At 42.5% G+C, this 17,322-nt stretch overlaps 1 protein-coding gene across 5 annotated transcripts in view; it reads left to right on the top strand.

Annotated features, from left to right (window-relative positions):
* The window catches only part of rasgrf2a (Ras protein-specific guanine nucleotide-releasing factor 2a), a 59,022-nt gene that overhangs the window by 39,289 nt on the left and 2,411 nt on the right, over nucleotides 1-17,322 (top strand). For 3 of the 5 annotated variants that reach the window (XM_005457900.4, XM_005457899.4, XM_005457897.4), the window contains 10 exons: nucleotides 4,677-4,783; nucleotides 12,447-12,559; nucleotides 13,519-13,579; nucleotides 13,677-13,706; nucleotides 13,927-14,030; nucleotides 15,311-15,395; nucleotides 15,984-16,181; nucleotides 16,269-16,348; nucleotides 16,436-16,553; nucleotides 17,068-17,136. In XM_005457900.4, coding sequence (XP_005457957.1) covers nucleotides 4,677-4,783; nucleotides 12,447-12,559; nucleotides 13,519-13,579; nucleotides 13,677-13,706; nucleotides 13,927-14,030; nucleotides 15,311-15,395; nucleotides 15,984-16,181; nucleotides 16,269-16,348; nucleotides 16,436-16,553; nucleotides 17,068-17,136 — 965 coding nt within the window. The remainder of the gene's footprint in view (nucleotides 1-4,676; nucleotides 4,784-12,446; nucleotides 12,560-13,518; nucleotides 13,580-13,676; nucleotides 13,707-13,926; nucleotides 14,031-15,310; nucleotides 15,396-15,983; nucleotides 16,182-16,268; nucleotides 16,349-16,435; nucleotides 16,554-17,067; nucleotides 17,137-17,322) is intronic. The other 2 variants (XM_013276243.3, XM_005457898.4) reach the window with 1 other exon arrangement.

Genomic DNA, 17,322 nt, shown 5'->3' with positions numbered 1-17,322 from the left:
TATATATATGTATATGTATATATATAGTCTCGAGCAGCTTCCGCTTCCTCGGTGTACATCTGGCTGAGGATCTTACGTGGTCAGTACACATAAACAAGACAGTGAAGAAGGCGCAGCAGCGCCTCTTCTTTCTCAGGAGACTGAAAAGATTCGGCATGAGCCCCCGCATCCTCAGGACCTTCTATCGCTGTGCCATTGAGAGCATCCTCACCGGATGCATCACCACCTGGTATGGCAACAGCACCGCTTACAACCGCAAAGCTCTCCAGAGAGTAGTGCGGTGTGCTGAACGGATAATTGGAGGTGAGCTTCCCTCCCTCCAAGACATCTACAGGAAGCGGTGCCTGAGGAAAGCGGGGAGGATCATCAAGGACTCCAGTCACCCCAGCCATAAACTCTTCAGACTACTTCCATCAGGAAGGAGGTTCTGCAGCATCCGGTCCCGAACCAGCAGACTGAGAGACAGCTTTTTCCACCAGGCCATCAGACTGCTGAACACGTCATAGACACCTCACCCTCACTACTGGAACTTCAACATTATGCACTCCATACTGTACATTAATGCCACTGTTTTGCACATACCAACCTCTGTATATTTTATATTTTATATATCTTATTTTATTGTTTACTCTATTTCATTTGTAAAACATGTATATACACACTCACACACACACACACACACACACGTAGAAAAACATATTTAGTACACACATTCAGTAATGTATATACCTTTATATATGGTACATATATTTATTACTTTTTAGATTAACCATTTTTATATTTTGCTTGTTGCACGTTATTGTATTTTGCACAACTCTGTTGCTTGTGAAGCTCGCACACAAGAATTTCACTCGCATGTACTGTACCAGTGTACCTGCACATGTGACGTGACAATAAAGGTGATTTGATTTGATTTGATTTTGATTTTTATATATATATATATATATAGGTGTTGAGGAACCAGGGCACCCTGACGAGAAGTGGGCTACTGGAACAAGAAGGCATCGGTGGGCAAGAGACGAAAACAGGGCGTTGTTGGAATGCTACTACGCAAGTAACCCTGGTGGAAGGGGTTACATGAATAGGATAAGGGACCTATGGATTCTTTGATACCCAACATCCACAATGATGGCGAAACAACTAGTAGCTCAGTGTTCCAACATTCGAAAGAAGGGACTGCTCTCACAGCTAGAGATTGACGAGGTACAACATAAATGCTACGGCAAAGGGGAGCCAGGACGCCAGGTCAGGGGAGAGATATCATCACCCCCACCCGAGATTGGGTACCAAGCCCCAAGTGCGATAGGAGAAGGATCGTTGAGTGCAAGAGGAACTGACCTGAATGATAGGATCATGGCCAAGCTTGAAACCTGGACCCCCCATAGCCGGTTACCAAGATTGCGTGAAGTACCCTCAGAAGGTCTGCTAGATGATGTTAATGCAGCACTACGGACGATACCTACAGCCACGATTACCGAGACTAACAAGCTGATCTACAATACGGCAGCAGTGATCAGTGAGATGCTTGGCTACAAGTTGAACAGCCACAAGGGGCAGTACCCTCCATGGAGAAGGAGGCTAGAGGCTAAGATCAAGGTAGCACAGAGGGAGGTCAGCCAACTATCGGAGTTGCAGAAAGGCACTATTAAGAAGGTGCCTAAGAAGTACAGGAAGCTGTCCATATCTGAGGCCTTGGAAACTGCCAAGCAACGACTCACAGCCTTGGCCAGCCGCTTGAGGAGGTACACCAGAGAGATAGAAGGCAGGAGAATAAACCAGCTGTTCTCCACGGAACCAGCCAAGGTGTACTCTCAGTGGCAGGGGAACAGTATGAGAACAGCACCACCAAGGCTGGAGACAGAACAATACTGGAAGAGCATATGGGAGAAGGACGCAACACATAACGGCAATGCTCAGTGGCTAGTGGATCTGAGGGCAGACCTCCCTGACCTCCCTGAACAGGGAACAGTAACCCTCACAGTGGCAGATATCCAAGAAAGGGTCTCCAGTATGAAGAGCTGGACAGCACCAGGCCCTGATATGGTTCACGCCTACTGGCTGAAGAAGCTGACTGCACTCCACGAGTGCCTGGCACACAAATGAACCAGCTGCTAGTTGACGAGAGACACCCAGAATGGCTAACCGAAGGCCAGACAGTCCTGATCCTCAAGGACCCCCAGAAGGGACCGGTCCCCTCCAACTACCGACCAATAACCTGCCTCAGCACCACGTGGAAGCTCCTGTCAGGCATCATAGCAGCTAAGATGAACAGCCACATGGGTCAATACACAAGCGGGGCACAGAAAGGGATGGGCAAGAACACCAGCTACTGGTAGACCGAGCAGTCAGCCGAGACTGCAAGACTGGACTGACCAACCTGTGCCCTGCCTGGATTGACTACAAGAAGGCCTATGACTCAGTGCCCCACACCTGGATCCTGGAATGCCTAGAATTGTACAAGATCAACAGGACCCTGAGAGCCTTCATCAGGAACTAAATGGGTATGTGGTGTACAACACTAGAGGCCAACTCCAAGCCCATAGCACAAGTCACCATCAAGTGCGGGATCTACCAAGGAGATGGCCTGTCCCCACTGCTGTTCTGCATAGGCCTTAACCCCCCTCAGTGCGATCATTGACAAGACTGGCTAAGGATACCGACTACAGAATGGAGCAGTTGTCAGCCACCTCCTGTATATGGATGACATCAAGCTGTATGCCAGACATCGCATACAGCTTGATGTCAGACATGAGTGAACGAGACATCGATTCACTGATCCACACCACCAGGATATACAGCAATGACATCGGAATGTCGTTCGGACTGGAGAAGTGTAGTCGGATGGTAACAAAGAGAGGGAAGGTAGTCAGAACTGAGGGGATCGAACTACCAGAAGGCAACATTGCAGACATAGAGGACAGTTACAAGTACCTGGGGATCCCGCAGGCGAATGGGAACCATGAAGAGGCCGTTAGGAAAGCTGCAACCACCAAGTACATGCAGAGGGTCAGGCAAGTCCTGAGGAGTCAGCTGAACGGTAAGAACAAGATCCAGGCTATCAACACCTACGCCCTGCCCGTGATCAGGTACCCTGCTGGGGTAATAGGCTGGCCAAAGGAGGAGATAGAAGCCACTGACATAAAGACAAGAAAGCTCCTTACCATGCATGGAGTCCAGCATCCTGAGGCTGTACGCTAAGTGGAAGGAAGGAGGCCGGGGACTGGTGAGTGTCAGCATCACAGTCCAGGATGAGACAAGGAACATCCACGAATACATCACGAAGATGGCACCAACTGACAGTGTGCTCAGTGAATACCTCAGGCAGCAGAAACCCAAGAAAGAGGAGGAAGGCGAGGAACCATCATGGAAGGACAGGCCCATCATGGAAGGACAGGCCCCTGCACGGTATGTACCATCGGCAGATAGCGGAAGTGGCTGATACCCAGAAATCCTACCAGTGGCTGGACAAAGCTGGACTGAAAGACAGCACGGAGGCACTAATCATGGCAGCACAGGAACAAGCACTGCGCACAAGATCCATAGAGGCTGGGGTCTATCACACCAGGCAAGCCCCAGGTGCAGGCTGTGTAAAGATGCCCCAGAGACAATCCAGCACATAACAGCAGGGTGCAAGATGCTAGCAGGCAAGGCATACATGGAACGCCATAACCAAGTGGCCGGCATAGTGTACAGGAACACCTGACGAGAAGTGAGCTACTGGAACAAGAAGGCATCGGTGGGCAAGAGACGAAAACAGGGCGTTGTTGGAATGCTACTACGCAAGTAACCCTGGTGGAAGGGGTTACATGAATAGGATGAGGGACCTATGGATTCTTCGATACCCAACATTCACAATGACGGCGAAACAACTAGTAGCTCAGTGTTCCAACATTCGAAAGAAGGGACTGCTCTCACAGCTAGAGATTGATGGGGTACAACATAAGTGCTACGGCAAGGGGGAGCCAGGACGCCAGGTCGGGGGGGAGATATCATCACCTGGAACATCTGTGCCGAGTATAACCTGGAAGTCCCGAGGTCAAAATGGGAGATGCCCCCAAGGGTGATGGAGAATGACCGAGCTAAGATCCTGTGGGACTTCCAGATACAGACGGACAAATTGGTGGCAGCTAACCAACTGGACATAGTAGTGGTAGACAAACAGAAGATGGTAGTAGTGATCGATGTAGCGGTTCCGAATGACAGCAACATCAGGAAGAAGGAACACAAGAAGCTCGAGAAATACCAAGGGCTCAGAGAAGAGCTCGAGAAGATGTGGAGGGTGAAGGTGACGGTGGTCCCAGTGGTAATCGGAGCACTAGGTGCAGTGACTCCCAAGCTAGGCGAGTGGCTCCAGCAGATCCCGGGAACAACATCGGAGATCTCTGTCCAGAAGAGTGCATTCCTAGGAACAGCTAAGATACTGCGCAGGACCCTCAAGCTCCCAGGCCTCTGGTAGAGGACCCGAGCTTGAAGGATTGACCGCCCACAGGGGCGAGCGGGGAATTTTTTTTTTTATATATACATATATTTATGAGTAGGTTGAGTAGTGCCAGTAACTTACAATTAAAGCCAAACCCTGAAAGGACAATAAAAATTCTCTTGATACCAAAATAATAAATGTTGCCTGACATCATATTATATCTTTATTGGCTATGATCTCTGTTTTGTCCTTCTAGGTTTTAACAGTTCTGAGAAAGCCTGTGACAAAGAATTCATCATCCGCAGAGCTGCTACTAACAGAGTTCTCAATGTGCTGCGCCACTGGGTTTCTAAGCATTCCCAGGTAAGTCCTCCAGTTAAGTTATAAATTCACCTATTTAAGGAACCTGGTGATTTTCTGTTTCAGTATAAATAGTTGTTCCTGTGTAATGTCACTGTAGGTGTATAGTTTAGAACTCTGGGTAGTAGAGACAGGAGTCCCCAGACAGCAGTCTTCTTGTCTTGCGTATATATTTAATATTTATGCGAACATATTTATGCAGCTGTACATGGGTAGTCTTTGATGGTGTCATTAGAACAAGCAAAAGCTAAATAACAAAAACTATGAGCATGTAAGTGACTACTAATGACAAGCTTTTTGTTTTTAATTAAGAGTAATGTGGTATTTTAAAATGCATTTTCATTAGCTGGAAACAGAGTTGCAAAACTCCTTGCATGCTTCACACTAGTTGAGAACATATGGTCCAACATACATTCTTGTTAAAACTAATTTTTAGGGAAAGGGGTTATGGAGATTTGATCTTCTGGAAATAGCTCCTTATCAGGAGCAGTGTATGTTTTGGGTTGTTAGCAATTTGCTAAAGCAACGACTCAGACCCAGTTTTGCTGCTGACTGCTGGAAGTTTTCTTTCAAAATCTTTACATATCCTTCTGTCTTCATGATTCCTTCCACACTGACAAGATTCCCATTTCCAGATGCACTGAAGCATCCCTACAGCATAATACTAGTGTGTTTCACTGTGGGAGTGAAACCTCTCTCTACTTTCTATAAATATGGCAGCATCTGTATGGGCAAAAAACGCAATAATTTCTTCTCATCTCACCTAAGAATGCACTTCCAGTATGCAAAATCTGTCTCCAGGTTGTCCTTCGCATACTGGCTTGAAGCTGTCTCTTCTGCAGACGTCTGCACCCTTATAGTCCACTCTTGTCCAGGGCTCTAGTGATTGTCTTCTTTGAGACTACAGTTGCTGAAGTTTTTATACTGTGTGTGAATTTTGAATTTGACAAAAATTAAAAATAGGGGGGAGGGGCTAATAATTTTGCCCCAATCTGTAAATTTGATATATATATATATAGATATATATATATATCTATATCTATATATATATATATATATAGATATATATATATACATAGAGTGTCACATTTGACCCTGGCTCTTTGTCTTTATTAACTGTTGATTGTGAGACTATTGTTAAACTAATGGTTGTTCTTTGTTCACCTTTAACAGCTGACTTCCCTCAGTTTGTTTTCTCTAGCTCTTCTTTTCATATTTTTGTGTTCATGAACAGTGATCTTGATGTTTATAGCTGTGCTATAACAGCAAGCCCTAGGGCATGGTGCAATGAACCACTTCTGCTTTATTTGTGAGGGGTGAAAGTGGTATTGGTCAGTTTTGTCCATTCTATTAAAGCTTCTTTGGAGGAAGAGACCTGCTGAATAAAGACGTTTTATTGCCACTGCCGAGAGAAGTGACACGGTAGACCATTGAATCATCAAGCATTTTGGACCCATCACAAAAGAAAGATTTTACCACATTAACAGAATGAAGAGCTGGACTTGTTCTCTATAAAGGGCTTGTGTTCTCTATAAAGCTAAGGTAGTAGAAATTGTTAGCAATTATACTGAAGTTAAATGTTGTCTTAAAAACTTCTTTATGGAGATGACAAGAGCCATGAAGCTCTTGTCATCTCCATAAAGAAGTTTTTAAAACAATGTTGTCTGTAGAAGCTACTTTTCAACCCAAAGTGAGAGGAACTTCAAAGTGGGCATCTAACCAATAATAATACTGTGCTTCTGCCTTGTATGTATCTAGTTGACAATAAAAAAGTCAGCCATGTAAGTAAATGTGACCTAAGTGATGACTCATTTGCTCTAGAAAGTTTATAAGAAACCTAGAGCTGGCTAACTGGACCGTTGCTCAGCCCACTTGAAAGAGTTTTGTCAAGAGATTTATTCTAAATGACACTTCTTCAGCTAAGAGTCTAAGAGGAGAAACACACACAGACGCTGCAGTTTTAACTTGCAAGGGCGTTTCACAGAGCGTTCACATCAGAGTGGGGGCCCTGTGAAGTGCGCGCTCTTGTTGTGTTTGTTTTGATTGTGTCTTTTCTCCCGTAACTTTTTTCCCTCGTGGAGGTACTTTTTGCTCTGCATGTCTTGTCTCCCACCCAGGAAGCATGGAGAAAGGTCATCATCTTCCCCAGGGTAGCGAAAAGATTATAATTTTCATTTTACATTACATAAGATGCTATTTTTGCAACTGAATATTTTAGCTTGGAAAGTAAACTTCTGTTGGTTGGTCCTAGGATAAGTGTTATGTGGCCATAACCTTTAATTTTTTTTAAATCATCCTACAAAAGTCAGTTCAGTTTGTGGCTTTTTACACTCTACTGCTGGCCTTATACTTTTGATGTAATTTTCTAGCCATTTTTATTAATTTTGTATGATGTTTTGCCACATCCAACTTATTATAACAACATATAATAACATTATATGTTACACTAACAGTGTAAAACTGCTACTTCTTCCTAAAAACATGGCCTTAATTGTTAACACTTATCTGCAAATTGCAGCTTTAACAGATAAAAAGCAGCCTAAAAAGTGCCACGGTACTTTTGGGGTTTGTTTTGTTGTTGCATTCCCAGGGCATCTGTGGTCACTATCATTTTCAAAGCGGGTGAAATTGATTCACAATGACTTATGCTTCATAACTGGAAAGATTATTGTCCTTGAAGTTGACTTTGTGTTATACTGTAATGATCAAGTGTTCTTTTTTTTTTTTTTTGAGAAATGTACTTTAGAGCCTCATGCTAACCATCCAGTAAGGTCTAAGGAATGTTCCAAGAATGGTGAGACAGAGAATTAATGGATCATAATTTCATTTCTTTTTTGGAACCTTACCTGCTCTGGAGGAAGTTAGGCCTGCAGTCTTTGTTATCATGGCAATGTACCCCAATGGGATGTAAAAGATGCTGGGAAATTTAAAAACAAATGAACACAGAAAAATAAAAAACCATTGGTAAAGTTTTCAAAAGTGCATGTTAGAGTTATAATGTCTCTAATTAGTAGGTATATCTGATATCCCTGTGTTGGTGTTGTTCCTGTGTCGTCATTGTAGGAGCCATTTATAGCAAGGTAGTTATATTCACCTGTTTACCATACCTGGTATTGACGACTATAAAGAGGTGAGCACGGGTCAGATAAAAGTACCAACAGCTGACTTGGACCTGTTATTTCTTTGGTGGCCCTGTGGCTCTCCCATGCAGATGTCAAGATGCTGACTCAGAACCCAACATTTTAGCCTTAAATCTAATCCATGCTCACTCTACCTTAATGTTCATCAACACCAGGTCAGTGACTGCTAGAATGCAGAATGGCAGTACAGATTTGGAGGCACCTCATTCCCTAGCTGTGCAAGTTTTGCTTTGGAGAAATGCACAGAGGATAACAGACAGCAATTCAGACTAGAGGTTGTAGTCACTCTTCTGTGTGGTTTTTATGTGGATGATTGTCTTGTCACTGTTGGTTCTGAAGAAGAGGCAGCTTCAAGCATTTGGTCCTCTCTGTGCTTAAGGAGGCTTTAAGTTCACCAACAAGCAACAGATTAGTAACACACGAGCTATGCTTGCTACCATACCTCAGCAGGAGAGATCAAAAGTTAAGGACTTGGATTTGGACAGTGAAAACTTGCCAGTAGAGAGAGCATTGAGTGTTTAACCTCCTAGGACCTGCCGTCCACATATGTGGACATCACATTTTTGGTTATTTTGACCAAAATACTCAATTTTGCTCTACATGGGCCTGATATCCACTTACGAGGACATTATACTGCTACTGTTCTATCAAAATTTTAAATGAATATCCTCATTTGTGGCTCTCATTTTTCTTAAAAACAAAAATAAGGAAAAAAAAAAAATCTGGAAATTCTTTGTTTTTACATTCATCGGGCCCCAATATGCCCAAATATCAAAGAGAAATTAAAAATGCATGTCGTGGAAGAGTTCGGGTCTTAGGAGGTTAAATAACATGTAAGAGCAAACATCTCACAAGGAGAGGGATATTATCCACTGTAAGTTCTCTCTATGACCCATTTAAGTTTTTGGGACCTGTTATGATATCTACTAACATCTGGGCTGGGATGACATGTTGCCACCCACTCTTGCACAAGCATGGACAATCTAGATGGATGACAGCTTGTACATTATAATACTGAGAGGTCCTTTAAATCTTCTAACTTTGAAGATGTTGCTTCTGCTTCTGCTCAGTGTAATTCCACTGAAACAAACTAGCATTCCTCACATGCCCTTGGACATGTACAGCTGATTTAGCTGCGAGTAGAATGGACAAGGTGTTTAGAAAGGAGTTGGAAAAGTTGATCCTGAAGTTAAGGCAGTGAGGCAAACTAATATTTGGACAAACTTTGGGGTTTTCATCATTTACTTTTCTTTCCTGATTGATCCGGGGGAGGGTTGCATGGCTAATTAGGTTCATTTGGAGCTTAGGAAGGAGACAGCTAAAAACAGCTTTGAATCTAGCCTAGGTCAGCTTGCCTGGCTTGAGGCAAGGCTTCAGAGTTAGTTGCTATTTGCTAATTCAGAAGAAGAAATATTCAGATGAGATCAGTGGTTTGCAGAAAGGGGAAAATATGAAGAAGAACAGTCACCTCAGTAGGCTTATTCTCAAGCTTATGGATGGCATTTTGAGAGTTGGGTTAGGCTTAGTAGAGCAGCTATACCAGAGGAGGCAAGGCATCAGGTTTTATTGGTTTGGGATCTTCACACTTCTGACCTTATGCTTCAACATGTACATCAAAAAACATGGCAGAGTGAACATTATCACATGCTTTCTCAGTTGCAGCAAAGCTTTTTGATTCCAGGTGCAAGTACTGCTACAGTATAAGGAGGATTTTAGCTAAATATAGACTTCAAGCAGCACTGGGACGTCAGCTGATGATCTTTCGAGATGAATGTCCATTTACTCCGATTAGAGTGGATAGCTTTGGGCCTTCTTAGGTTAAGTGTGAAAGTCGTCTTAGAGCGAGAGCTGTGCGTCTGGAGGTGCTGTCATCTTTGAACACAGACGCCTTTATTAATGGTCTTGGGGCAACTTATTTCAAGACATCAGAATTTGAGGTATGATAGGATAATATCAGTAATGAATGAGAACTGGAGTAACTGGAGGATGGAGTCGGGCACAAATACATAAAATTTAGAATTAGAATTAGAATTAGAATTCATGTCACAGGTACAGGGCAACGAAATGCAGTTTGCATCCATCCAGAAGTGCTTTAGTCATGATATAGATATATTACAATATATATTAGCAATAATATAGATATGTAAGTATATTACAGAAATGGGTCTATTATGGTATGTTATAATGTACACGGTATGAAGTATGTTATGAATATTCTATAACTATAAGTATGTACAGGCTGTAGTGAGTACAAGCTATGTACAGGCTATGAACAGGATATAAATATGAAAAACTATACAGAATATGAAATAAAAAACTATACAGAAATATGAGATATACAGTTATACAGAAATGTGAACTATGCAAGTTATGAACAGTTGTAGGATTAAAAATTATCGTATGTACAGAATGATTATTTACACAGAACTATACAGTAGTGCAGTTAAGATAAGTGAGATATGTGGATAATTTCTACAGAGGCTAGTGCTAGTGGTTGTGAGTGGTGGTTCAGTCCATGTTATTATTGTGTGTTTGAGGGTACAGTTGTCCATTGTGTGTGTGTGTGTAGGTGGTTGTGGGTGTGTGTATGTTCAGTCCATGAGTTTAACGTGGGTCAGATGAGTTCAGGAGTCTGACAGCTGTGGGGAAGAAGCTGTTCCGGTACCTGGTGGTCTTAGTCCGGAGGCTCCTGTAGCGCCTCCCAGAGGGCAGGAGGGTGAAGAGTCCATGTGATGGGTGACTGGGGTCTTTGATGATTTTCCCAGCCCTTTTCAGACACCGCTTCCTGTAGATGTCCTTTATGGCAGGAAGTGGTGCTCTGGCGATGCGCTGGGCAGTTTTCACGACCCTCTGCAACGCCTTCCGGTCCGAGGCAGAGCAGTTCCCGTATCAGACTGTTATACAGTTGGTCAGGATGCTCTCGATGGTGCAGCGATAGAAGTTCACCAGGATGTCTGAGGACAGGTGGTTCTTCCTCAGAGTCCTCAAGAAGAAGAGGCGCTGGTGAGCCTTCTTGACCAGCTTGGAGCAGTTGGTCGTCCAGATGAGATCCTCGGAGATGTGGACTCCCAGGAACTTGAAGCTGTTCACACGCTCCACAGCCATCCCCTTAATGTGGATGGGTGGATGTGGGTCAGCATTCCTCCTGTAGTCCACGATGAGCTCCTTAGTCTTCTCGGTGTTAAGCAGCAGGTTGTTTGTGTCGCACCACTCAGCCAGATGATCCACCTCCTCCCTGTAGGCGGTCTCATCGTTGTCACTGATGAGGCCAATCACCGTGGTGTCATCTGCAAACTTAATGATGGTGTTGGAACCATCAGCAGGTCTGCAGTCGTGGGTGAAGAGGGAGTAGAGGAAAGGGCTCATCACACAGCCTTGTGGTACACCGGTGTTCATTGTGATTGTAGATGAGCAGCGGTTATCCAGACGGACATGTTGGGGGCGGTTGGTCAGGAAGTCCAGTAACCATTTGCAGATGAGGGAACTGATGCCCAGGTCTGTCAGTTTCCTGATGAGTTGTGAGGGGTGGATTGTATTGAACGCTGAACTGAAGTCTATAAACAGCATTCTGGCGTAGGTGTTGTTGTTGTCCAGGTGTGAGAGGACAGAGTGCAGTGCGATGGAGACTGCATCCTCTGTGCTCCTGTTCTGGCGGTATGCGAATTGGTGGGGGTCCAGGGTGGGGGGGAGACATAATTTGAAGTGTGCTAAGACCAGCTGCTCTAAGCACTTAGTGATGATGGGGGTGAGTGCTACTGGGCGGTAGTCATTGAGGCTAGATGGGTTGGAGTTTTTGGGTATCGGGACGATGGAGGTGGATTTGAAGCAGGCCGGTACCACAGCGTGGGCCAAGGACAGATTGAATATGTCTGTGAGCACTCCTGCAAGCTCCCCAGAACACGCTCTGAGAACACGCCCGGGAATTTTTGCTAAGGTAAAGTTGTAGATAGGTTTTCAGTCCCCCCACTGGTTCACAGCATAGTGAATTGCTAATAGGGTTTGTTCCGTCTTGAAAATACAAAGTCTGGATGTGTCTGTCTCGCAGACCTGCATCTCTCCACCTGCTTCCTGCTCTCACTATAGATCACAATGTCATCTGCAAACATCATATTTCACAATGACTATGTCCTTGCATTTTTCAGCCTTTCAGATTCCACCTTCTGTGTAAGATGTAGTCCAGCTGTGTTCACTTTCCTCCATTCTTATGCTTCACCCCATGTTCCTCTTAAAGCACATGCTCACTAAAGTAATTTCCATTTTCTTCGCAAATTCTGGTTACCATCTGTCCCCTTCTATTTCTCTTCTTAACACCATATCTATCCAACACCTTTTCGTCACCTCTGTTCCCTTCACCTACAACCTCACCCTCTCCCCTTCCCACTGTCATATATGAGTGCAAGCCTAATTAGATGTTAAATACACAATAAACCACTGAAATGAATCTTTCTGTGAGTGCCCACTACTCTTATCTTAACTTCAAGTCTAAGCTTCCCTATAAATATATATGCATGTGTTGTTTCAATCAGGACTTTGAAATGAACAGTGAGCTGAAGGTGGCCGTGATCAGTCTACTGGAAGAGGTGTTGCGAGATCCAGATCTGCTGCCGCAAGAGAGGAAAGCTACAACAAACATATTAAGGTACAAAGGGATTGCTGTAAATATCATTGTGTGCTTCTTTTTATCTACACACTGTCCTAGAATTTTTTTCTACAATAGGCAAGGTGAAGCCATAGACTGTGCATACAAAATAGACTTAGTTACCATGTTGTCACCATTAGTTTGCAAGCGGAAACTTCAGTGTAAGTGTTTAAGACTCTATCTTGCTTTTTCTGTACTCAAAGTTTCCATATTTGGAAAAGAAGCTGGAGTGCTAAGATAGCACATTCTAGCGAGTTTGGTTATAGCTGTTATTGATAAACTGTAGGGGGGCAATGTGCAGACAAAGTTACATAGTGCAATTAGTAAATATCTGTAATTAGTAACAGACTTATCCAAGACAAGAATTTCAATCATCAAAACTGAAACATAAATTTCTTGTGATGGTCTATCCAAAACAGCTGCCTGTGTCTGTGCACCTGTCAATCCCAATCAGTTTAAGTCATACAAGTATAAATCTAGGATGAGTGAGTTAAACAGGGTTTTGAGTGCCGTTAACCTGGGCATTTTAACACTAGAATTTATGCGGACAAAGTCACATTTATAGCAGATTGCCTCTAGGATGAAGTAGGTATACAGCAGATTACATATAAAAAGAACTGATACTGCTAATTCAGCTCCCTCTGTTGTTAGCCTCATGACCCTGCTTTTGCAGGTCCCTTTCAATACCATAGACTTTATCTGAAAGATAGGCGTAGCTACCATGTTGTCACCCATTAGTTAGTGAAGACCCTTGTTGTTGTCGCCTAACTATGGATGAATTACTTTTTTAAAAATTCATGCAAATTTTAGATCATGATTTTGAAAGTTTAGTTGAGTTATTTTCTTTGCAACACAAAGTGTTGTAGAGGTTTACATAATGTTCATGAGTACAAATGCAGAACAGCCTTCATATGACTGGTACTGCATGTATGTAATGCTATTTCATTTTTGCTCTTCAGTGCACTTTCTCAAGAAGAACAAGATGATGCTCAGCTCAGAATGGAGGACATATTACAAATGGTCAGTACTGCTATTTAGCAGAACAGGTTTCATTAAAGATTTTCCTGACAAGTTTATAACTTATTTGTCAAAATCCTTTATCTCATGAATGATACAGAAGAGCTGCCCGCTTCTACACTTCATTGTGGTAAGAATAATGTCATGTAGACCTCCTTCCCTTGTGGAAAATAGCCGCTGTGGTTACTCTGTGTTGAGGAGAATTCTGTTACCTCCCTCCTCAAATATCCACAGGTCGTTTCCTTATATGTGGAATTAATTTGTGCTTGTGTGGTACTGTAGTCATCTGAAGAGCTTTGCAGTTTAGTACTGTTTTTTACACATGCAGTTTGTTTGTCTGTGTTTTCAAGGCGGAGAGTCCTAAATCAGAGTGTTTTGAGTCCCTCTCAGCCATAGAACTAGCAGAACAGATCACCCTGCTGGATCACATTGTATTCAGGAGTATTCCTTATGAGTAAGTATGTTATACAAGATATTCAAGCTCTCCTTGCATCACCCTGGAGTTATTTAATATGATCATCTCTTTAAAATCTCTTTGTACAGCGTATTTGCCTATATTGAGTCTAGTCGGGTATCTCAACGTGCCTTAAGAATACAGCTGCCCAGTTTATAGTAAGTTAGCAAGTTAACAAGTTATACAGTAATTTAATTCGGATTTATTGGCCTGGTAAAACACCTTAAATTAGATGTGTAGAGGACTATAAGCCTGGATCCCAGGCGGATTAGCTGATATCATTGTCAGCCTACATCTAGTTGATGTAGGCTGCCAATGATATCAGCTGATCTGCTGGGATCCAGGCTGAGTTTGATTTTATGGTCTACCTGAACTAACACTATCCTTGATTAATATGATTAGCATAAAACAAAGGCTACGTTCACACTGCAGGCGAAAGTGCATCAAATCCGACTTTTCTGACCCCATGCGACCCATATCCGATCATGGTATGACAGTGTGAACGGCACAAATCCGATATTTTCAAATCCGATCTGGGTCACTTTCGTATGTGGTACTGAATCCGATACATATCCGATGTTTTAGAAAGCGACTGCTGTTTGAACGGTCATGTTGCATTAAATCGGTCTTTTACGTCACTGACACAAGACAGACGCCAATTATCAGCGCCGGAGAAGCATCCGAGAAGACATCGCGAACGCTTCCTGGCCATCCAGTGTAGATGTCAGTGAAACTGTTGGGAAGACAACATTTTATTTGTACTGTATAATCTGCAGATTCTGACAGAAATCTGCAACTATCCTTTGAAGCACCGCTCCTCTCTAAAACAGCAATAAGGATAATTATTAGGTTATTTACATTATTATGTAAATAACAAAATAACTTAAAGCAAAAATTTGGAAACGTAAAGTCCGAAGTCAAACAATATTGTTTGCTCTGGGTCTAAACAGAGCGCGTTGTGTGTGACATCTTCTTTTGCGCATGTGGGCCGCTTTGAGCATTCACACTAGAGCGCATTTGCTGTCGCATTTTATTTGTAGTGTGAACAAGCAGACAAAAAAATCAGATTTGATCAAAAAATCGGAATTGAGCATTAAGACCTGCAGTGTGAACGTAGCCAAAATTACACTTAAAGAAATATAGTATTTGAGTCAAAGATAACTTCCCATAGGGGGCTAAAGAATTGGTGGGGTAAAGCTCAGAGACTGTAGGGAACAGATTATGACATGAGGACATACAGTATGTGTAACCTATGATTTTGGATATTTTCTGTCCTGCAGGGAGTTCCTAGGTCAGGGCTTTATGAAGCTGGATAAAACAGAGAGGACTCCATACATCATGAAGACCACCCAGCACTTTAATGATGTAAGACAGTGACTTTTTATCCTGAGCAGTGATGTAGTGGTGGTGCTTATAGGGAGTTTTATAAAAAGTCTGTGGTACAACAGTTGTCTCTCTTGTTCAGTCAGGGGCAAAAGCCAGACAGTTTCTTAAAAAGTGGCCAGTGACCACTACTTAGAGTACAGTACACTGGCATCTTGCCATGACATCCCTCTGTAAGCTAGAGGGAGACAGAACTGAAAAAGAGGATGCAACAGACTTAATAATACAAAAACATTCAGTAATCAGAAAGTGGAAATGGAAAAATACAAGTAAAAGCTGTGCCTTTAATTAAAATATATTTCTACATTTTAAATACTGGATTCTCACTGCTGAAGAATCAAAGGACAAGCTGCATTTAATAGCTGTCTTTCCTAAAATTTCAGTCTATAGCTATTAGCTATTAGCTTTCACAATCAAACTAAATATATATGATTATCCACATTAGATTGGTGGTGTATTCTTGTGCCTACTAAAGTATGCCAAGTAATATCAGTGACATAATTTGGCATATCATTGAAGGCAGACAAATTATTGGAAACATCTCTCATCTCTCTATACCTTGTTTCACAGATGAGTAACCTGGTAGCATCTCAGATAATGACCCATACTGATGTGGCCTCCAGAGCCAGCTCCATTGAGAAGTGGCTGGCAGTGGCTGACATCTGTCGCTGCCTCAATAACTACAACGGAGTACTGGAGATCAATGCTGCACTCGAAGGCAGTGCCATCTACAGGCTTAAAAAGACCTGGGCAAAAGTCTGCAAACAGGTTGATTCTCCTTCTTTCAGAGAGCTGCTGAAAATAATACCACATCTGTGTACTGAAAAAAAATACTCTTTTTTTCATTATTTTCAGACAAAGGGACTGAGGGACAGACTTCAGAAGATTGTGTCATCAGAGGGACGGTTCAAGAACCTCAGAGAGACACTGAAAAAGTAAATATAGCCAGCGAGCAGAGGAAAATAATGTACATGTCTCAAATCAGTTCATAAACACTGTATATTTCTGCTTTGTCTGCACAGCTGTAATCCGCCATGTGTCCCTTACCTGGGCATGTACCTCACCGACCTGGCCTGCATTGAGGAGGGGACACCCAACTTTACAGAGGAGGGCCTTGTTAACTTCTCTAAGATGAGGATGGTAAGGAATACACTTTCCTAAAACTGGAATTTGGCACAAAACTCACAATTCACTGTGCCTTAATGGTCTATATAGCAGAAAAAAATGTAAAAAAAAGATCATTTGAATCTGGATGTCAGTTATTGAGCTGCTTAAGTCAGTTTGAGGCACATATGCCATACTGTATTGAATACTGACTAATGGTCATATAGGACATGCTTATGATGATCTATTTAGACACTGAACATCTATGCACACAACCCCTGTTTTTGTCCATCTTTGTGATATGATACAACAATACCTAAAGAATTTTGGCTTAAATAATTTAATACTTGCACTGAATATCTACCTTTACTACTGCTGGAGGCCTAAACAACAGCATTGTACTGGCTCCCAAAAAGGCCTGTACTCTGTGCATCTTTTTTAATGAGCTTGTTTCAGATATTACAAGCACACACACACACACACACACACACACTCTAGAAAAAAACATCTTGTCTGAAGCATTCCAGTAACTATGTCCTTGGTATCTCAGATTTCTCATATCATCCGGGAGATCCGTCAGTTCCAGCAAACACCCTACAGGATAGAGCACCAACCAAAGGTGTGTCTAATGAGATGTTTTTAACATGTAATTATTGTTAACGATTTTTTAAGCAGATTTATATGAGCTTTTTACAGAATAAAAAAATATACTGAAGCCAGTTTAGCAGCAAAATGTGTTTAATAACAAACAATCAATATCAGAGTAAGTGTATAATTTTTCACTGTTTAACCTTCAAGATAATCC

The sequence above is a fragment of the Oreochromis niloticus genome, linkage group LG7 (genome assembly GCF_001858045.2).
Source record: "Oreochromis niloticus isolate F11D_XX linkage group LG7, O_niloticus_UMD_NMBU, whole genome shotgun sequence".
Taxonomy (NCBI): domain Eukaryota; kingdom Metazoa; phylum Chordata; class Actinopteri; order Cichliformes; family Cichlidae; genus Oreochromis; species Oreochromis niloticus.
Note: the sequence above shows the minus strand (reverse complement) of the source record. Positions and strands in the feature narration are given on the sequence as shown.